This window comes from Sander lucioperca, chromosome 14 (genome assembly GCF_008315115.2).
Source record: "Sander lucioperca isolate FBNREF2018 chromosome 14, SLUC_FBN_1.2, whole genome shotgun sequence".
NCBI lineage: Eukaryota > Metazoa > Chordata > Actinopteri > Perciformes > Percidae > Sander > Sander lucioperca.
The window spans coordinates 6,880,638-6,902,875 of record NC_050186.1 but is presented as its reverse complement, the minus strand read 5'-3'; the positions used below and the strand labels follow the sequence as shown (position 1 = coordinate 6,902,875).

General features: G+C 44.0%; 1 protein-coding gene across 1 annotated transcript in view; it reads left to right on the top strand.

Moving 5' to 3' along the window:
* The window catches only part of ror2 (receptor tyrosine kinase-like orphan receptor 2), a 64,260-nt gene extending 43,618 nt beyond the window's left edge, over positions 1-20,642 (top strand). Inside the window, exons 5-9 of the mRNA XM_031282245.2 lie at positions 8,974-9,095; positions 9,204-9,518; positions 10,173-10,427; positions 16,466-16,671; positions 17,738-20,642. Coding sequence (XP_031138105.1) covers positions 8,974-9,095; positions 9,204-9,518; positions 10,173-10,427; positions 16,466-16,671; positions 17,738-19,195 — 2,356 coding nt within the window. The 3' untranslated portion in view covers positions 19,196-20,642. The remainder of the gene's footprint in view (positions 1-8,973; positions 9,096-9,203; positions 9,519-10,172; positions 10,428-16,465; positions 16,672-17,737) is intronic.
* The last annotated feature ends 1,596 nt before the right edge of the window (positions 20,643-22,238 follow it).

Sequence of the window (22,238 nt, the reverse complement as noted above, 5' to 3'; positions counted from 1 at the left end):
TGATCGACCCACACCGTGTTCCTTAAGAAAGGAAAAGAGGCAGCAGTTGGCAGCCATCACTCCCCCCACTCATTGTATAGGAGGACTGTGCTTTTTCCAGTTAAACTCCAGTAGAATAAAACGTTAAAAGGTCACACAGCATGAGGAGGAGCACATTGCTAAGCGCTGGTCAGCTGCTAGAGAGCCACTGCATGAACTGGGGTCATGATGATATTCTTTAACTCAGGGCTGCCAGCATGGGCTCCAGCTAAAAACAAAGGGCCGTCCAAAAAAAGTTGAACCAGGCTCAGCTTTTGCTGCAACGCAACATCAAATACATTTAAGCGCACATTCCTGGGAATACGACATAGTTGGTGCAGTGAAACGTTTTTCCAGTTAGTAAAATCCGGTCTCAGTGTTTCGTCTGGTGCAACAGAAGTACATTGCCAGCTTAAAACCAGACATCCGGCGCGGGGCTCCTCCTAGTCTCACATTGCCAGAGTGCTGTGTCAGCGCTGGAAGGTCTGGCTACACCACATATACATTCTAGGATTGGAGAAAAACAAAACACTCTGGCTTGTTAGCATTTCTTTAAACCAATCAGAATAGTTGCTACACTCCTGATGGAAGGAAGTTGTTTTTGGTAGAACATTTGCACGAGGGGAGGCGAGCTCTGCAAAGGCTAATTCCTCGCAAAATAAAACACCACATAAAATATTAAATGAAGTTAACTGTTGATACAATACAGTTACATGAGCTATTTCAATTAGCAATGTATCGCCATGTGGACATCCTCCCTTGTAGAAGGAGTGTTCGTAACAGATTATAAACCACTGTGTAGTGTTTTGGCCTGATAGGCCTGATAGACTTTCAAACTTATAGGACTGTACTCATGTTCCGGAAACAACACGGCCCACCAACCAGTCCTTGCTTTGTTGTCAGTCTGAATGGCGCTGACCTGTGATTTACCCTGCTACGATGACATTGGTGGGTGTGGTTTAAATTGATTGCAGCTAAGTGACAGAAACATGCATACACCTTCTTTCCTAGGAAGACAGGAAGAGAAGGGATCAAAGCCTGATACTTGAAATAAACACAACCTGGGCCCTATTTTAACGATCTGAAACGCAAGTATCATAGAGAAGAGAAGCAAAGTGTATGCGCAGTGTGCACACTCTACATTACGGCCAAGCATGCGCCCTTAAAATAGCATCTGAATAACGCGCCACTGACTTTAGACTAGGTTTTTCCCGGTCTGTGGCAGAACTGTTTTCTGAAACTGCAAAATAGCACTAGGGAACGTTTGCGCCGGAACACACCTCCTCTTTTTGCTTAAGCGCCCCCGGGAGGGCAAGTTCATTCCCTAATTTGCCGACATGAGTCTGTTGAGGGAAAAGTCCGCTGTGCGTCGGGTGCAAAATAGGAATGATACATGCGTCGGTGTACAAAGTCAATTGCGCTGGGTGCAAAATAGGGCCCCATGGGAACCTTCATTAGTATGTGGTGGTATGCAATAAGATGCAACAGTTCGCTACTGGGTCAAAATCAAAGGCACCAGTGGGCTCTGAAATCTCTCTGGATCAGCAGCATCTAAATTGAAGAGGTGCTGATAAGAATTATGTGGACAACAGGAGTCATTGGGACTATTTCTTCCCACAATGAGCAGCTTGATTCAATTACCTGTACCATGTCAATCTGATTGTAGGTGATCAAAAGCATAACGACTCCCAGAGTCCAGTGTTCACAGAATAGGACAGAGCAGCCGGCTTTGAGTCAGTGTCTATCTTCAGTAAGCATGCAGGCCTTTACTGTGTGTGTATCCACAGCTTTGGGCTCAGACTGTTTGTTTTGTGGATTAAGGCTCAAGTCAGGCCTGGGAGACTAAACCCAGCACAAACATTACATATGAATGACCTCAGCAAAGAGCCACCTTTGAAAACAAGTTCAGATCAGTTGGTTTAACCCGCACAGCTTCCTACACAGCACCGACCCTGAGCCAGCAGCTCAACATGCTGGCCTGCAGCCACACTGACTCTAGACACTTTTTATTATTAGCTTTTATTACCAGGGCTGCACAATATATCTTTTTTGTTAATCGTCATCGCAATATCAACACAACACACATTCGCGAAAGGCTGTGACATATCGTAAATCGACACTCAGAGATTCTTTGTGTTATTTGAAAGAAAATATATTTATTATTATTATTTTATATTCAATTCAATGTTCAATTTGTTCAATAACAGAAAACTGGAAATGATTTCCTTTCATTAGTTTTAAATTCAACAAGCAGTTTGTTGTATTTTAGCAGAATACCGAAGGCAGCAGAACTGAGTACACATAAATATCTGTTCTGTATTCATGGCAAGTAATTTATATCGCGATATTCAATAACATGCATATTTTCCTCATATGGTGCAGCCCTATTTATTAGTAGTATTTATTTTATTTCTTAGTTAGAAATTAAGTGGGTACTCTCCATCTCCAGTGATGAACATACACAATTATTTTCTGTCTTTCTGAGATTTTTCTTTTTTTCACATTATAAAAATAAATGTAATCCCCTTAAGGCCAGTGTTGATCTTATATTCTGATGTTTTATTTGCCAGGTTTGTGTAGACAAACAAGGAATTTGACTCTGGTTAATCTTTGCTCTCAAGTACAACACTCACTTAACATATAAGAATAAAAAACAGAAATGACAGTAAGAAATATAAAAAAAATACTGTTAAGTATATGGTATAACACTGCACTAGAATTTACAAATTTACAAAAAATATACTGTAGCAATTGAAGAGAGGGAAGGAAAGGTGCAATATCAGTATAGTCCGAGATTTAAGATTTAAGTATAAATATAAATATAGTGCAAGGCAGTGCGGTGCAATGGTCATATATTAATAACAATATTGTAATTGTAAGATTGAAATATACATGAGGTAGATGAGCAGAACAGTGTTTATTGACTTTGTTCAGTGTGATGGTGTTATTTCTGAGTGTTCAACAGAGTGACTGCTTGGGGAAAGAAGCTGTCTCTGTGTCGGCTGGTTTTGAGGAACAGTGCCCTGTATCTCCTACCAGAGAGAAGAACAGAGCCCTGTATCTCCTACCAGAGAGAAGAACAGAGCCCTGTATCTCCTACCAGAGAGAAGAACAGAGCCCTGTATCTCCTACCAGAGAGAAGAACAGTGCCCTGTATCTCCTACCAGAGAGAAGAACAGAGCCCTGTATCTCCTACCAGAGAGAAGAACAGAGCCCTGTATCTCCTACCAGAGAGAAGAACAGTGTCCTGTATCTCCTACCAGAGAGAAGAACAGAGCCCTGTATCTCCTACCAGAGAGAAGAACAGAGCCCTGTATCTCCTACCAGAGAGAAGAACAGTGTCCTGTATCTCCTACCAGAGGGAAGGTGGTTGAACAGTTTGTGACCAGGGTGTGAGGGGTCTGCAGAGATTTTTGCTGCCCTTTTCCTGACCCTGGACCGGTACTGGTCCTGGATGGAGGGAAGGTCAGCTCCAGTGATCCTCTCTGCAGCCCTAATTGTCCGATGCAGTCTGGCCCTGTCCCGTTTGGTGGCTGACCCAAACCAGACAGTGATGGAGGTGCAGATGACAGACTGAATGATGGCTGAGTAGAAAGTGGTCAGCAGCTCCTTAGGCAGATTACACTTCCTTAGCTGTCGCAGGAAGTATAACCTCTGCTGGGCCTATTTCTGGACACAGTCAATGTGAGGAGACCATCATCTCGTCATCTCCACAGTCTTTTTGGGGTTTAACTCCAGGTGGTTCTGACTGCACCATTGGACCAGCTGTTCCACCTCCTGTCTGTAAGCAGACTCATCACCATCCTGGATCAAACCAATGACAGTGGTGTCATCTGCAGATTTACAGACGGCTTCTTTGAGGTGCAGTCATTGGTGTAGAGGGAGAAGAGCAGCGGGGAGAGGACACACCCCTGTGGTGGGCCAGTGCTGATGGACCTGGTTTTGGATGAGATGCTCCCCAGTCTGACATGCTGCTGCCTGTCAATCAGGAAGCTGATGATCCACTGACAGGTGGTGGCAGGCACTGAGAACTGGGTGAGCTTCTGATGTAGGATGTCAGGGATGATGGTGTTGTCCAGTTCTCTAGTGTTATCTTTTAGTGTCACAGGCTTTATAACAATATCAAGCACCATTCAATGGCATGTCATTCACACGTTGCTCTTAAGTTTTTGAAAAGGTGACTTGGACTGTGCTGTGAGTGCACAGTGCATGGTTTTTGTACTGGGACAGCAGAGGAGCTTATGATGGGAGTCAGATTCTGCAAAGAGCCTCGGGAAAGTTTGGGCTACAGGAAGTCATTTTCTACGAGCCAGCATCAGACTTTACAATCCACCCACTGTGTCTCTGAGCAGGGCCAACATTGAAACAATCATAGACTGTTAATGGAAACAATACAGAGCAGCGCCGCCTGCTGCTATGGAGACGTGTTACGTTTCGAGCACGCGCAAAGCATACACACGAGTCAGCGTCGCCTCAGTGTGTTTTGAGGCACTTTTTTGGACCTCGGGGACCCGACTGATCAGTTCGACTGGCTTTACTGCCGACGGTCGGCCGTCTGGTTGGTGTGTAAGCACCTTAATCTGTAGGAGGCCCGACTCATTTCCTGGTTCTCCTTCTCCATCAACAACATGAAATCAAGGAGAGGGTTAACTTCTCCTGCTCCAGATCTCACCGTGGTCAGAAAGAACAGGGGAGACACTTTGTTTCTCTCACTATGACTCTAGAGTCACTACTCACTCTGAAGATAATCACCATCACTCTCAAACGGATCAAATTTTATTCTTAATCGTCACATACACACAGTATAATGTAGTGAAATTCTATTACTGCATTTAATCCAATCTAAGTATTAGGAGCAGTGTGTAGCTACACATACAGCATCCAGGGAGCAACTCGTGGTACAGCGTCTTGCTCAGGGACACTTTGACATGAGGCCGGATGACCTGGGATTGATCTGCCAACCTTGTGGTTCACTCACTCTACCACACACACACACACACACACACACACACACACACACACACACACACACACACACACACACACACACACACACACACACACACACACACACACACACACACACACACACACACACACACACACACACACACGCCAGCCCTGCTATTCTCTGAAAGAGATCGACACACACACCAACACATAAAACCTTCAGACCACTAACCTAGGCTACGGCTCTGCGTGGAGACTCCGCAGGATCATAAATCACGCTTTAGTCATAAGCAATGCGGAGGCATGGCGGTCCTGCAAACTGCAGGTCAGATCAATTAGTGTGCTGACTGTTCTACGTGTCCCTTAATGTCAGACAAGATTATTTCATAACGTTTTTTTTTTTTTATTCATTTGTGGTAGATGCTGACTCCTTGTGACTTAAAGGAACACGCCGACTTATTGGGAATTTGTCTTTATTTCTTTATTCCTTTTAGTCCGTGTTGGTGTTGGCCTACTATTTTCTTTTTGTCCCCTGTAACGTTACCTGTGGAAAGCATGAAATGAGCTATATCAATCTAAGTTATTACTACGTTGGCTGCTACAACAAACTCTTAATGCTCTGGCTCGTGACACAGTGACAGTGATACCTGGTTTAGCTCACGAGACATCCAAAGGAGGCTAAGTTACCGTATGACCTCCTGGTAACACTCACTCAGTAATCTCCAGTGGGTAATACAGCAGCGTAAAGAAAAGAGTATTAGGACAGCAGGTGTGGTTAAAACACTACCGCTTTAGTCCAAAGGGGACGCTAGAATCAACACAAACTGAAAGTTACATATAGACACTTTAAATGAACACGCCGACTTATTGGGACTTTGTCTTATTCACCGTAACCCCCAGAGTTAGATAAGTCGATACATACCCTTCTCATCTCCGTGCGTGCTGTAAGGCTGTCTGACGGCTCCAGCGGCATCAGGCCAGCACAGAACATGCAGGTGAATGGTTCCAGTAATCTTACTGCTCCGAATAAGTGACAAAATAACGCCAGCATATTCCTATTTACATGTTGTGATTTGTAGAGTCACAGCGTGTACAAATAACAACGTAACATGAGACACAGCCATCTTCTAACCGTAAACAAACCGGGTACTATATTCTCAGGCGGAAGAATATAGTACTTGGGCGGAATGATTTGCTTTGCAGCAAGCCTGTCTGAGAATATAGTTCCCAGTTTGTATACGGTTAGAAGATGGCTGTGTCTCATGTTACGTTGTTTTTTGTACATGCTGTGACCCTATAAATCACAACATGTAAATAGGAACATGGTGGCGTTATTTTGTCACTTTTGTCACAATTCGGAGCAATAGGGTTACTGGAACCATTCACCTGCATGATCTGTGCTAGGCTAAGCTACCGGTGGAGCCGTCAGACAGAGTTACAGCTCGCACGGAGATGAGAAGAGTATGTATGGACTTATCTAACTCTGGGGGATATGGTGAATAAGACAAAGTTCCAATAAGTCTATGTATTTATTATATAATCGTTATCTATTGGTTCTTCACTCATTCAACATTTCCAGTAACAGTCCCTTTATTAAGTTTCCGAAGTAAATGCAGAGCTGGCCAACGCTTCCAGAGTCCTGCTTCTCTTCATAGAAGGAATGCCAGAGGTCTGTTTGGTAATGAATTTTCCATGACATTATGTTTTAAAGTACTCATACTGAGATATGGGGAGTGAAAGAAAAAAGAATAGAATAATAGATGTAAGAGATTTCCAGGAATGAGTGATCCACACAGTGATATGCAGTCAACAAGTGGTGAACTGTTGGCCTGGCAGCAGCTGTGTGTGTGTGTGTGTGTGTGTGTGTGTGAGTGTGTGTGTGTGTGTGTGTGTGTGTGTGTGTGTGTGTGTGTGGATGAGAAATATAAATGGTGGCACGTTGATTCCACTGAAAGCTGCGGCTGAGGGCTGACTGCAAAATAATATTCTAATATTATGACACTTGATAGTGTTTAATAGACCTTAGAGCTTTTGGTGCAACGTAGCATACTTGTGGAAATGTACTTTTTAGTCTCACAGTACTGACTATCTATGGGCCAGTTACCAGTTTGAAAAAGTCACGGTTTCAAAACCACTAAAACTTCCCGTCATACCGTTCCTGTGGTATGAGCTGGTTTTGGAGTCTTCAAGAACAGAAAGTGCAGTTCAGAAATCCCTCTCCCTGCCCGTGTGCAGTGTGTTTAAAAGTAAAATACATTGTGTTTAATAGAGAAAGAAGTTGTTGTTTTTTTACCCAGACATTTCAAAATAATACATTTAAAGGAAAAGGACGTTTTTCCTCGCCACTGTCGCACCAAATGCTTGCTCGTGCAAAATTGTTGGGTCTCTGTAAATTATAGAGTGTGGACTATACCCACTCCTTCTGTAAAGTGTCCTGTGATAACTCCTGTTATGATTTGACACTATAAATAACACTGAATTAAATTGAATACTGCAATACCGTGAAACTGTGATGTTTTGGCTCTCATGCCTTTTGGCTCTCATGCCTAGTACTGAGCAAATAAAATACAAGTCTCATCTCAACTAAGGCCTGATCTATAGCGTGTAGTTTTGATTTTGTGCACTTTGTATCTCTGTTCATTTTTCTGACCCCATATTTCCTAGGGATTATGATAGATAGTAATCAGAGTCTGAAAGATACTGGGTTTTTGTTTGCCAATTCATTTCTTTTCAGAATCCAATGATGAAGTCATTCATTTTCTAACAAACACTTTTGATAGGGATCCCTGAAATGTTATGTTATTAAAGCTGAGACCAACATATGTACTGAGCAGGACATTTCATTTTAAAAATGTTATTTTGAGCTTTCTTGTGGACCGAGCCTGGACTACCAACAGAGTGAAGTTGGCCACTGTCCATTTGGTGGGCAAACTATTTGAGGGTTACTTTAAACATACTGTTCAAATATCTGAACTGCAATTTCTTGGTATTTGTCAGCCGACATACTGTCATGAGAATGACACAGTTTGGCCCTTGACGTGTCTAGAGTGAGTTCATTCCCTAACAAAGTGTGCTAAGTCAGGAGAAGGCTGGCTGCAGTGGGCTTACCTCTGCTCATCAACCACGGCTAGCTCCGACCCAGAGCTCCCCACCAGCAGCCAGTCCAGACGTTCAAGTTTTGTTGTTGTTGGTGGTGGCTGGTCCAAAAAGAAATCCAGCTGGAGGTAGTAGGCGTTCAGTTCTCAAGGCCAAAGTCAAAACTGGCCCCGGTGTCGAGTCTCAAACTCTGAAGGTTGTTCAGCGCCAAAATCCCACACCAGGGCCACGTTCAGCCCCGGCAAAACATAGCTACACGTTTTTTTAAACGGAAACGGGGGTGCGTTGAACACCCTGTTGTACCAGCCAACCAAAAATTCAGAAGTGACTACTAATATGAATGCTGAAAAGCACACTGCTCACTAGGGCTGGGTACTGAATTCAATACATTTTAGGCACTGATCGAATTGCCTCCCTTAGGATCGAGCATTGAAAGATGCCTCGTCATTCAATACCAAATTTCAACACCTAAGGAGTAAATCTCATCAGCGTCAGTGAGCCAATCAGCATGCAGCATGCTTCTACCAAGATCTAATAATGTCTGTGATTGGCTGTCTAACGTTACACGTCGTAGAGACTTCTTTGTTTTATAAAATTGGTATTGAAAAAAGTCTCTGTAACCGGTATCAAAGTCACAGTATTGGTATCGATACCGGTATTGACATTTTTTGAACGATACCCAGCCCTAATGCTCCCTCTAACAATGCACCAATTTATCTGTAATAAGCTTAAATACCTATATACATATAATATATTAGCTCTGGTCAATATATCAGTCAGGCTTACAGTACATAGCTATAGTGGGAGCTACCTCCTGGGTTCAATAAAGTGACTTAGTTTTCTCTTTTTTTTTTTTTTTTTGTTGCTTTCTTGGCTGGCGTTTAAAGCATAATTTGTTTTTCTTTTCAGGTCGCGTGAAAAAGGTTTCTGCCAGCCATACCGAGGCATTGCCTGTGCTCGCTTCATCGGCAACCAGAGCATTTATGTCGAGTCCCTGCAGATGCAGGGGGAGAGTGAGAACCGCATCACAGGTAAGACAACCAACTGACTCTCTGAGTTACCAACACACAGCTGGGTAGAACTGTAACTACTAGAGATATCTGAGATTACAGTTACAGTCTCTGTTTCCTTCCTCCCAGCCGCCTTGACTATGATTGGCACCTCCACCCACCTATCGGACCAGTGCTCCAGGTTTGCCATCCCGTCCTTCTGCTACTACGTCTTCCCGCTGTGTGACGAGGTCTCTCGGGCCCCGCGGCGCCGCCAGCTCTGTCGAGATGAGTGCGAGGCCCTGGAGAACGACCTGTGCCACACTGAGTACACCATCGCCCGGTCCAATCCCATGATCCTCATGCAGCTGGAGCTCCCCAGCTGCCACCTGCTGCCGCGGCCGGGCACCGCCGAAGCTGCTTCCTGTATGAGGATAGGAGTGCCAGCAGAAAAACTGGGTCCATGTAGGTGGATGCTACGGCATGCACACACACATTTGCACACACACAACAACTTGCAGCCAGTGTAACACTTTGATACTTAGTGAGGCTGGTCAGTTTAAACAATCATTTACTGAAACACAAGTTATTTATCCATTTAATTAAATTATTCTTTTTATCAAAGACTAAGATATAGTTTTAAAAAGTTTTTTTGCTACTTTTTATTGCTTAATCCCTTTGCCTGTCCCAATTCCCCCAAATCATTCCCCTTTGTCCGCTTCACACACACACACACACACACACACACACACATGCATGCGCTTTACTGTGCTTTATGCTAAGCTAGGCTAACCACATCCTGATACTGGACACACAGACATGAGATTGATATGAGTCTTCTCACTTTCAGAAGGAAAGAAAACGTTAAACTATTCCATCCAAAGTAGTAACGTATTATTTACTTTGCTATATTAAGCCCCACAATGTGGAATATAATAAAAGAATATGAATAACATTTGAACAACAGTCCAGTTAAAACGTGTGACCATGTTACACATCACAGGACTGTCACTCACTGAAGTTCTGAATATGCAATCATTTTGTAAACCCCTGGAAATGTAAGTCCCCTCTGGTAAAGTGTGTAGGAGCATCCACACTGAGTCCCTGTCTGCTCCACAGATTCCCCCTCGGACCACAGCTGCTACAATGGAAGCGGGGATGACTACAGGGGCACAGTGAGCATCACTGCGTCGGGCCATCACTGCCAGCCGTGGAGCGCTCAGTACCCTCACAGCCACCACCTGACCCAGGAGTACCCCGAGCTCTGGGGAAGTCACAACTTCTGCCGTAACCCAGGGGGCCAGATGCAGGCGCCCTGGTGTTTCACCCTGGACCCTCAGGTCAGGGTGGACCTGTGTGACATCCAGCCCTGCAGTAAGTACCACCATGCAATAATTATACTTTTAATAGTTACTTGGATTGTTAAAGAAACACGCCGACTTATTGGGACTTTAGCTTATTCACCGTAACCCCCAGAGTTAGACAAGTCCATACATACCCTTCTCGTGTCCGTGCGTGTTGTAACTCTGTCTGACGGCCCCACCGGTAGCTTAGCTTAGCACAGATCCTGGAGGTAACCAGCTCCATCTAGCCTACTGCTCCCAATAAGTGACAAAATAACGCCAACATGTTCCTATTTCCATGTTGTGATTTGTAGAGTCACAGCGTGTACAAAAAACAACATAACATGAGACACAGCCATCTTCTAACCGTAAACAAACTAAGCGTTATTTTGTCACTTATTGGGAGCAGTAGGCTAGTTGGAACCAGTTACCTGCAGGTTCTGTGCTAGGCTAAGCTACCGGTGGAACCGTCAGACAGAGTTACAGCACGCACGGACACGAGAAGGGTATGTCTGGACTTATCTAACTCTGGGGGTTACGGTGAATAAGACAAAGTCCCAATAAGTCGGCGTGTTCATTTAAAGTGTCTATATGTAACTTTCAGTTTGTGTTGATTCTAGCGTCCCCTTTGGACTAAAGCGGTAGTGTTTTAACCACACCTGCTGTCCTAATACTCTTTTCTTTACGCTGCTGTGTTACCCACTGGAGATTACTGAGTGAGTGTTACCAGGAGGTCATACGGTAACTTAGCCTCCTTTGGATGTCTCGTGAGCTAAACCAGGTATCACTGTCACTGTGTCACGAGCCAGAGCATTAAGAGTTTGTTGTAGCAACCAACGTAGTAATAACTTAGATTGATATAGCTCATTTCATGCTTTCCACAGGTAACGTTACAGGGGACAAAAAGAAAATAGTAGGCCAACACCAACACGGACTAAAAGGAATAAAATGTTGGCACTAAATGGAAGGGGGACGTGATTTAATGTCTGCTACTGACTACAACCACATCACGCATAAAGTTATTTTATGAATGAAATAGACATTACATACCTGAGGGCCATTCAGGGACGTTTTAAATCATGTACAATCCTCTAATTGTCTCCATCTGTTGAAAGCCTGACCGAGCGTGACTGTTTCGCCCGTCGTCTTTTCCTTTTCTCTTTCAGTTGTTCTTGGTTTAATTTCCTTCTTTCCTGTGATGGTCCTGTCCCAGTATCAGCCATCACTACAACAGATAACTTTAATACAATTAAAATGCAATTAGGCCTATATAAAGATATCTTCTGCTGCCCTTTTACCTGTTATACCGAAATCTGTGACCCGTCAGAATGTGTGACTGTAGCGCCGTCTACCTGCCGAAAATCGACACTTTGTGGGAAAAATCGGACCCGGGCAGAGGCATTAATAAAATCTACATAAAACTAGTGTTCTTCTCACTGTTAGTCTCGTTTGCTGTTACAGGTCATTTATTATCATCAGATGGAACATTACACAGCTTCACAAACATCTAAAAGTCACATATAGTCACTTAACACATTTGATAAATTTATCACATTTGATAAATAATCTAGATTGGTGTGGTGTTAGATGGTTTTACCTTTTTTTTGTTGCCCAGAACACATCAATCTATGTCACGTGTTCCACTGGATTATGCCGACACTACAGTGTGTTTTTGTGGTAGCAGTTTAGCCCCTTTCAGACATGAGCCTCTTATGTAAAGGTAATGGCAATTTTACAAGTCAGTCTCATGTCTAAATAAGCACCTGAGTCCCTCTTACTTAAAAGTCACAGCAGCAGTCCGACCTGAAACATTTCTGTAACAACACGGCTCAAGGCTAAATTGAACGCTGTCACATTAGCCCAAAGGCAACCCAAGCAGCAGCACAGGGTAAAACGTGCACAGAGAGATGAAATGCATGTCTTAGTTTCGCTTAAAGGTGGATTCTGTGATTCTAATCCAATACACTTTCTGTCAAATTCAGGAAGTCTCCCTACAGTCCGACCAAAATGCTGACATTGCTATAAAACTTGAAACTTGCCACTTGAATATACAGTAATACAACCAAGGCTTGAATATTGGTATTTCAGCCCAAATTTGGGTCTCATTCATTTATTTTTTCATTTTTGTTTTTTGCCAGTAACACGTGGTATATGCCTGTATGGAGTGAGTTTGTCAGCCAGTGGAATACAGATGACAAGCTCTTTTGCCATTCCTCCAGTAGAATAGCAGCGGTGTACCAGTAGTCAAAGTGTTAACCACTAAGACTCAGCATACACCACCAAACATGTTGGTGGAACGTAGAATCTGCCAGTGAGTGAGGTTTCATTTATAAGTTGCACACGGCAGCGGTGGCATATCATAAACAGCAGCGGCATATGTGAGTAAGAATCAGTGTATCTCAGTGGGGAGTGGTATCATACTGTTAAATACCAGCCATAAGTCAGTGGAACAGCAGGGACATTACACTGACAGGAGAATCAGCATATGACCAAGAACCAAGACCGATACTACTTTTCTGTCTCGGCACTGTTACCTTTTTGTGCTGCAACACATATTCATTGATAGTACTTTGATTTTAAAATAGTATTCTAATCCATGACCAGTGTGGCTAGAAATTTGGGGCATTTTTCTTAGGCTACATTTACATTGCTACATTTTAGTTTTTTACGTTTGAGTTTTGATCCCAAAGTGATCTCTGTGTACCAAGTGTTCTTATCTCCAGTAGAAGAACTGAAGAAACATTCTGGTATACTGGACATAAACAGGAGGCAGCGGGGAGACTCCGCCTACTGCTGGTAGTTACCATGGTAACGTTAGTAGCTTTAGTCTCAGAGAAGGAGACGTCGTGACCGATAAGACCCAATCAGGAGGAGAAACGTTGGCGTCAGTGTCGGTGTTGTCAAAGGTCTCCGTTTGAAACACAACCCCGCAGATTCAGAACCACAACGGGTCAGAAGTGTTTCCTAATGTCTCTGGTTTAGGTGCTCGGAAACACCAGAGCAGGCGGAATGAGAGGGGGAAACACCAGAGCAGGGGGAATGAGAGGGGGAAACACCAGAGCAGGGGGAATGAGAGGGGGAAACACCAGAGCAGGGGGAATGAGAGGGGGAAACACCAGAGCAGGGGGAATGAGAGGAGGAAACGCCAGAGCAGGGGGAATGAGAGGGGGGAAACACCAGAGCAGGGGGAATGAGAGGGGGAAAGGCCAGAGCAGAGGGAATGAGAGGGGGGAACGTAGCAGAAGATATTCCTTTTTAAACCAAAACGTAGCAATGTAAATGTAGTCTTAATTTTAGGCATTCATCAAGGGATATCTAACTGTATGGTTGCAAAAATCTATGTACCTCAAAATTTGGTCAGTCATTCTGATGAAGTGTTTTCACATGGGCAATCGATGGTAATTCAACAGTATTTCCCAGCATCATCATGCATCATCATGTAGAAAGCTGGAGGGTAAATCTAAAAAGTGGTGCATTTTGATTGGTCAAATGACATTAACAAGGTCTTTTAAGTCCTCAGCTGGCATGTTGTGTGAGCCAAAGTATCACATTACCAATGTGGGTGCACACAACCCCAGGACGCTGTCATGAATGATATTTTGTCAACATGTATGGACTAAGGGGCCAATCACACCAACAAGGGTTGCTGGAAACGCGTCGCCAGCAAAACCATTGTTTTACAATTGGACGGCACGCTTAACGCTCCCTTCTGTCTCGCGCAGCGCGTCATGTTTTTCTAGCCGTTTTTAGGCGTGCATAAAAGTTAAAATATTCTCGACTTTCCTGCGGAAGTTGCGAAGTCACACCGCTCGTCAATGTCACACTGGCCTAGGCAGCCAATCAAATCAAGCAAGAGGCGGGCTTTACTACTTTACCACTTTCTTCCTCAAGAAGAAGTAGAACCACTTCCTTCATGTTTTAACGGTGGAGGAACTTTACAGGTTTGTCTCGGTGTGATCGGCCCCTAACACAGTTTAGTGTTACTGGTTGGTACATTGCTTGTGTGAACAACAGATGGTGCTGCCTCTCCTGGAACAGTGTAGGCAATGTATTCTATCATTCTCACATTCAAACACCATCTTTGTCTGTGGCCGGGTTAGCTCAGTTGGTAGAGCAGGCGCACCTTGACGTAGCAGCCGCAGGTTCGACTCCGACCTGCGGCCCTTTGCTGCATGTCATTCCCCCCTCTCTCTCCCCTTTCATGTCTTCAGCTGTCCTGTGGAAATAATGCCCTAAAAAAAACCACCATCTTTGTCGTGATTAGACTACCAGATTCTTTCCGCTGATCTAAGGGACTGTTGGTAGCTGCATGCGGTCTGCAGTGCCGGACAGCACAGTGAGTGATCTGTCAGCACTTGATTTGTAACGGAATGCTGCAATGTAATGAAGAAAGCCATCCACAAGCTTTACACTCTGCTGTACATGTTTTGCCAAGGTCTTTAGCTGTCCATTAGTCCTGGAGGATGATGATGTGCTGTAGAAGCTATTGGCTCTACAGTCTTCACATGTCCCTGTTGTTGATGTGTGTATATATACAATTCCTCTGTCAGGTGGACCACAGGGCCCAATCAAAGTGCAGACAGGGTTATTACCAGCCACTGCTGAAAAATGTCCTGGGACATTTTGAAGGTCAACAGGAACTCAGCTTCTGGAAATCGTAAAACTTTCCCCTCTCTTGGCCTGTCTTATCCCAGTCCCTCCTTTGCTCTGCCAAAGTACTTAGATCCACTGGTTGGAAGCAGGTGGCTTTGGGTTAATGAAGTCACACAGTGGTCCACCTAACATATAAACTGTGGTTTTATTTCTTCCTGCAAACTGTGGGAGTTCCAACTTGAAAAATAAGCACTGTTCTTTATTCAAGGCAGTTACTGGCATGTTCTATTTCTGTCTATCCACGCACCATTTCTAATTACTGCAACTTTCTACGGTGTAGTTATTTAAAGTGGCGGGCAAAAAAAGAAAGAAAAAAAGAAGCACACGTGTGCAGCTGCTGCGGGTGGTGCAATAATCGCTCTAGTTCTGTTAGAAAGCTGCTAGAGTTTATATTTTTGGGATAGAAAATATTCAGGGCTCAGGTTCTGGAGGACCAGACGTGGCATCACTGCTATAGTGTACACTATATTGCCACTGGTTGCCATGGGATTTCTTCTCATCTAACAGTCAGCCAGATGCTTTAAAGGTCCCATGGCATGTTCATTTTCATGTTGATACTTGTGTTTTGGGTTTCTGCTAGAACATGTTTACATGCTTTAATGTTCAAAAAACATATTTCTCATACTGTCTGTCTGAATATACCTGTATTCTATTTCCCCTCTGTCTAAAACACTCTGTTTTAGCACCTGTCTCTTTAAGCCCCACTCCTGAAAAAGCCCAGTCTGCTCTGATTGGTCAGCGTTTCCGGGTCTTCAGCATCTGCACTTTCAGAGTCTCTGCACCGTCATTGCAGCCGGAGAATGACTGCAACGGCACTGTAGCAGAACTTTCTACCTATGTATAGTACAGTTGTGACATCACAACCGTACAGGAAGTCCTGACGCCTGGTTTAAAGGCACAGTTTCTGAATACAGGCTGTGTGCATTTCTCTGTGAATTGAGCATTTTCATACTTTCATAGGATTTATATAGCACCTCCACCTGCTTTATAATCAAACAATATGGGACCTTTAAGCTCAGTGTCACTATATGGTACATCTGTAATGAGTTCAGTTTAACCCTTTGTTTCACTTTTTGTTCTGAGATCTTAAAGTCTCACTGGGCCCTCAGTAGTTTTTCTGTTCATTCTTTGATTTTCAGGGGACAGAACCCATTTGTTCCACTAAGACCAAACCAGGTAGAACTGATGAGAATTCTGTGCCTGCTCCGTGAGGGTGGATGTAGTTTTAAACGTGGATTATTCTAAAAGTTCTACATACCATGTGGAAATTAAGCCGAGTTGTTGAACATGGAACAAAGGAGTTTTACTCCTATTGCTCTTGAACCGGGGTACTCTAAATACCACACATTATGTATTCAGAGATAAAATCAAAGAGGACTTAACTCACTACTATCTCTATTATCTTCCCCTCTCCAGAGCCTCCAGAGAACCCCAGGAAGGAGATCCTGTTCATTCTAATCCCCGCCATCGCCATCCCATTGGTCATCGCTTGCCTCTTCTTTCTGGTTTGCATGTGTCGCAATAAGCAAAAGGAATCGTCGGACACACCACTCCGCTGCCAGCTCAGCAGCTCACCTAGCCCGGACATGGAGCTGTCTCTCCTCAGTCAGCAGAAACAGCAGGTAACACACACACACACACACACACACACACACACACACACAGTGCGTTTCACTATCTTTGTGGGGACCCATCATTGACATAATGCATTCCCTAGCCCCTTACCCTAACCTTAACCATCACAACTAAATGCCTAACTTTAACCCTTACCCTCACCCTAACCATAACCTAATTCTAACCCTAATCCTAAAACCAAGTCTTAACCCTCAAACAGACCTTTAAAGTTGTGGGGTCCAGCATTTTGGCCCCACAAAGCTGTCCGGACCCCACAAGTATACTGTATTCCCGGTTTTTGGACCCCACGAATATAGTTAAACAAGAACACACACACACACACACACACACACAGGACAGAGTCTCATTTATTACTTCATCACATTCTTTCTGATGTATGGCCGCGTTCACACCGACATTAGCACTGCATTACACAACACAGCCCCCTCATTCATTTTAACGCAAAATAAATGACTAAGCCCAAATTCATTGAGGATTTTGCACCGTGATAAAGTGTAAGGGTAATAATAAGGTAGAAGATGGGTGCTTCAATATCAGTTTATTCTGCATTGTAAGTGATGCATAGTGTTACCAAACTACAAAGCACACGGTGAACCCTTGCACTTTATTGGTCACTCAGGGTGTATTACTTTGTAACATCAACGGGGTGATTCTACTGTTTACCTGGTGATTGTACAGAGTTTAAAATGATTGTTAGTGTGAGAACCAGAGCTGTAAAAATCCTTTCTTATAGTATTATAAACCACTGAGCAGTGTTTTGGTGTCTGATAAACCTTAAAACCCATAGATCTATTACTCAAACTCCAATCTGAGGATCTTATTCATCATCTCATCGGTACCTGAAGCAGCACACCCCCACCAACGCAGTGCTATAGTTATTTTTTAATGCAGTGCTGGTTTAGGGTCTGAACACCCAGTAGAAAGTAAGAAAGTGACCTCCGTACAGCTGGATTATAAACTGTTGCATTCCTGTGCTAAAGTAATACATTAGGTTTTATGGTTGGCCATACACTTTGATGACACGTCATTGTATTTATTGCTTTGTGCCTGCAGGCCAAGCTGCGGGAGATTAACATGTCAGCAGTACGCTTTATGGAGGAGCTTGGCGAGGATCGCTTTGGCAAGGTTTACAAGGGCCACATGTACGGCACGGCACCTGGCGAGCAGACCCAAGTGGTGGCCATCAGAACATTAAAGGACAAAGTGGATGCCACTCTCTGTGAGGAATTCCGCCACGAAGCCATGCTCCGCTTTCACATCCAACACCAAAATATTGTCTGTCTGCTGGGTGTGGTCACTAAAGAGCAGCCAATGAGCATGATATTCACCTACTCCGGCCTTGGCGACCTGCACGAGTATCTGGTGATGCGCTCCCCTAACTCAGACGTTGGCAGCTCAGATGATGGCAAGACAGTCAAATCCACACTGGAGCAGGCTGATTTCCTTCATCTTATCACCCAGATTGCTGCTGGAATGGAGTACCTTTCCAGCCAGCAAGTAGTCCATAAAGACCTTGCTGCCCGAAACATTCTGGTCTTTGACAAACTCAGCATCAAGATCCTGGACATGGGCCTGTTCCGAGATGTCTACTCTGCTGATTACTACAACCTCATGGGCACAAGCCCTTTCCCCATTCGTTGGATGTCCCCAGAAGCTATTATGTATGGCAAGTTCTCCACCGACTCGGACATCTGGTCTTACGGGGTCTTGCTGTGGGAGACTTTCAGCTACGGTCTGCAGCCATACTGTGGCTACTCCAACCAGGACGTGATTGAGATGGTACGCAGCCACCAGCTCCTGCCTTGTCCAGATGACTGCCCATCCTGGATCTACACCCTCATGCTGGAGTGTTGGAGCGAGTTCCAAGCAAGAAGGCCTCGCTTCAAGGACATCCACACACGCTTGCGCTCCTGGGAAAACCTGTCCAACTATAACAGCTCTGCTCAGACATCTGGCACCAGCAACACCACCCAGACCAGCTCTCTCAGCACCAGCCCGGTTAGCAACATCAGCATGAGCACAGCCAATGCGTCACGCTACACCAGCCCTAAAAAGAGCTTGCCATTCCATCAGCCCCAGTTCCTGCCCATGAAGGGTCAAATGCATCGGCAGATGGTGCCGCAGCAGCTCTACATCCCCGTCAATGGATACCACCCCATGCCAGCTTACCAATACCTGCAGAACTTTTACCCCATGCAGATACCCATGCCCATGCCCCACCAGCAGATGCACCACCCGCCACAGATAGTTAGCAAAGCCGGTTCTCACCATAGTGGCAGTGGATCCACGTCTACAGGCTATGTCACCACTGCCCCCTCCAACACTTCTGTCACAGAGCGAGCAGCTTTACTAAACGATGACTCCAAGACCAATGATGAGGACTTGGCTGATCAGGCGTCCCAGCAAGAGCTGGACCACAACAAGGACCTGATAGTGCCTGAAACAGAGTTGCTAGGTGACAGTGACCCCCCACAGACTGATGAACTGGGGATGCACTTGTCAGACACATAAGTGCAAGCTGTTTGCAGTAGAGCCCAAATATTCTGTGAGCCGTGCTTGCCAAAAATTCAATAAGCAGCATAAAGTGACGTGAACAGTTTTGTGGAACGGTGACTGAATGTTTTTTACGAGTTTCTTAGCTAGTACTGACGCATTTTGAATGTCAAGTATGTCTCGTGTTTGTACCTCTCAAACTCCTGTGTCAAGCAAGTCATTAAGCAAAATGAATCTGCAATCTCCTCTATAGACCTTGTTTTTATAATGTTGCCATTCAGAGGAATTTATGCTGTTGCTGTTGCTGTGCAACACAAAACATTTTCTTCCCCACAACTACTTCAGAGGATGCCTTGCCTTGATGGGAGTTTTGCCTTCTCTACAGCAGGGCTATTCACTGGGCGAGGGCAGGATTCATGCCCCCAACGACTACCCCCCACATCGGGCACCACACCCCTCTATACAGGCACCTCGACCTGACAGAAGGAATTGCTAGCTCAGCAAAACGTCAGATGATCCCTCACCCTCTTCCCACCCACTCACTATGCCAGTTGTGTTTATTGGACACAACCAGACTAGAGGTATTGCTACCAGAACCCAGAACTTTTTTTGAGCATGTTTTGGCCTTTATTTGATAGGCCAGCTGAAGACAGGAAAGGGGGGAGAGAGGGGGGATGACATGTAAAGCAAAGCAAAGGGCCGCGGCTTGGACTCGAACCCTGGCCGCTGCGGTAAGGACTGAGCCTCTGTATATGGGGCGCGCGCTCTACCAGGGAGCTACCAGGGAGCTCCCTGTGAGTTTTTTGTAGTGGTGGCGTTTCGCTCGTGCGCAACTTGTGCACCCCATATGACAATATTTTGTTTTTTGCCATTATTATTCTATGGTTTGTGAAAGCCATAATCATAGATTAATAGAATGTATGATGAATGGAAATCCTATAGGTCTATGGGTAACTTTGTTAATAATTATACTCACTGAGCTGTATTTTGGAACTTACCTCCATCAAACACGCGTCTTCATTTCCCCCTTGGTTGATACTTCAATCATCGTCTACTTTGATAACCAAATTGCACACATTTGTATGTACTTTGGTTTCAACATGTTATTTGTTTATAGTTTTTCTTTATTGGTGAAGATTCCTATAGCCTGGTGTAAATACAATGTTCTTTCCACCACATGTTTGCTTAGTCTAAGTGTTTAAGTGTTTTGCCTACAATATAATGTGTACATCCATCTATGGAGTATCCAATAAAGTCATATGAATAAAATGGTGTTTTTCCCCTCGGTAAGAGAAGGAAGTCATGTCCTATCACTTGATAATATTTTGTCATCATCTGTCATTACATGTGCAGAGAGTCTAATATATGGTACACTGCGCAGTCAAGTTACATTAGGCCAAAACATATGCTTTGTAGTGAAGAAAAACATGTATCGCTGATACTAATAAAATAATCTAAAAGATCACATACTGTACCTTTTCCGTATGGGTTCACATTCTCATTTACAACTGCTTTATATATTGTTAGGATTATGTTTCCCTTTAATTAAACAACAGGTAAGCATATGAATGTTGGTCCCTGTATAAAGGGACTAAAAACACGAGTCATCATCCTGCTGAAAGTATCCATTTGACAACAAGAACACTGGGTTTGACAAAATAAACTTAACTCAAAGTTCACTTACTTTTTAACAGACCTTTCAACCGCACGTTATAGTCGTCATCCGTGAATGTGGTTGTTGGCTTCGTCCTTTAAAGGGTTTGCTAAGTTCTTCCATATCAAAGCGTGGAACTCTGGCCCCGGGAGGCAGAGATTGTAACTTTTCCCCGTTCAAACATGGACTTGGTGTCTAAAAACAGCAGCGTACCATCCTCTTCCTGTTCACTCATGAAAAATGGTGTGATGAAGTGTTGGATGATACTGAAGTAGGGCTGGGTATCGTTCATATCTTTTTGATACCGGTACCAATACCAAGACTTTGATACCGGTTCCTAAAAGGAAGAAAAGACATTACACATTACGGCACAAATCTTTGTATTTATGTCTCAGCTCCTACTCCGTGAGCCGTCTCAGTGTAACAGAGTTTTTCCTGCGTGTCTCTACGACGTGTAACGTTAGACAGCCAATCACAGACATGATTAGATCTTGGGAGAAGCATGCTGCATGCTGATTGGCTCACTGACTCTGATGAGATATACTCCTTAGGTGTTGAAATTGGGTTTTGAATGACAAGGCATTTTTCGATAATCGATACTTCAGAGGCAACTGGGTCGGTGCCTAAAAAGTGCTGAGTTTAGTACCCAGCTCTATACTTAAGCAGTACAGTTTGGTGAAAGTGTCGCCCGTGTACTGGTACCAGATGTCAGGAGAGGTAGTGAAAGTTTAATCAGTTTCTAATTATTTATTCTCTCCCTCTCTCTCTCTCTAAATACAATTCCAGTTCACTCAGGAATACCATTGGATGGGATTGAAATCTCTGAAAAAAGCAAGAAATTGGACCATTAGTTAAGATTATTTTGTCAAACTTCTAAGGTCAAGGAGGAACTTTAATGCTCCAGAAGATGGGCTATGAAGTGATGCACCTAGTCAGCAACAATGCTAAGGTACGACAGGGCACGCTCTGCTGATAGGACAGAACTACTCCATGGTTTCATACTTTTTACTTCAAACAGCAGACTACTTGTCATATACCGGTTTGTAAAACTGCAACTCATATTAATAGACACGCTTTTTTGCAGATGTATGTCAGGCTACACAGTAAATAGGAAGTAAGGATTAAGATACAGGAGATCTCCTTGGCACAAAAGATCACAGGTCCATTACCAAAAGCAAAATAATGGAGCTCACCAACAAGTGAGAAACTAGCCATCACATCTGGCCAATCCGCCACCAACCACAGCAGTCTGTATGAACATCTGCAAGTGTGTAAAAACAGACTTCAGGGACCAACATATTTAAACTGTCCTGACCACACCTCCAATTAAAGAGTGTACACAAACAAGCTGGACTCTTCCCTGGACAGGATTTTTTTCCAAAATTATTGTTAACAATTTTAAAGGAA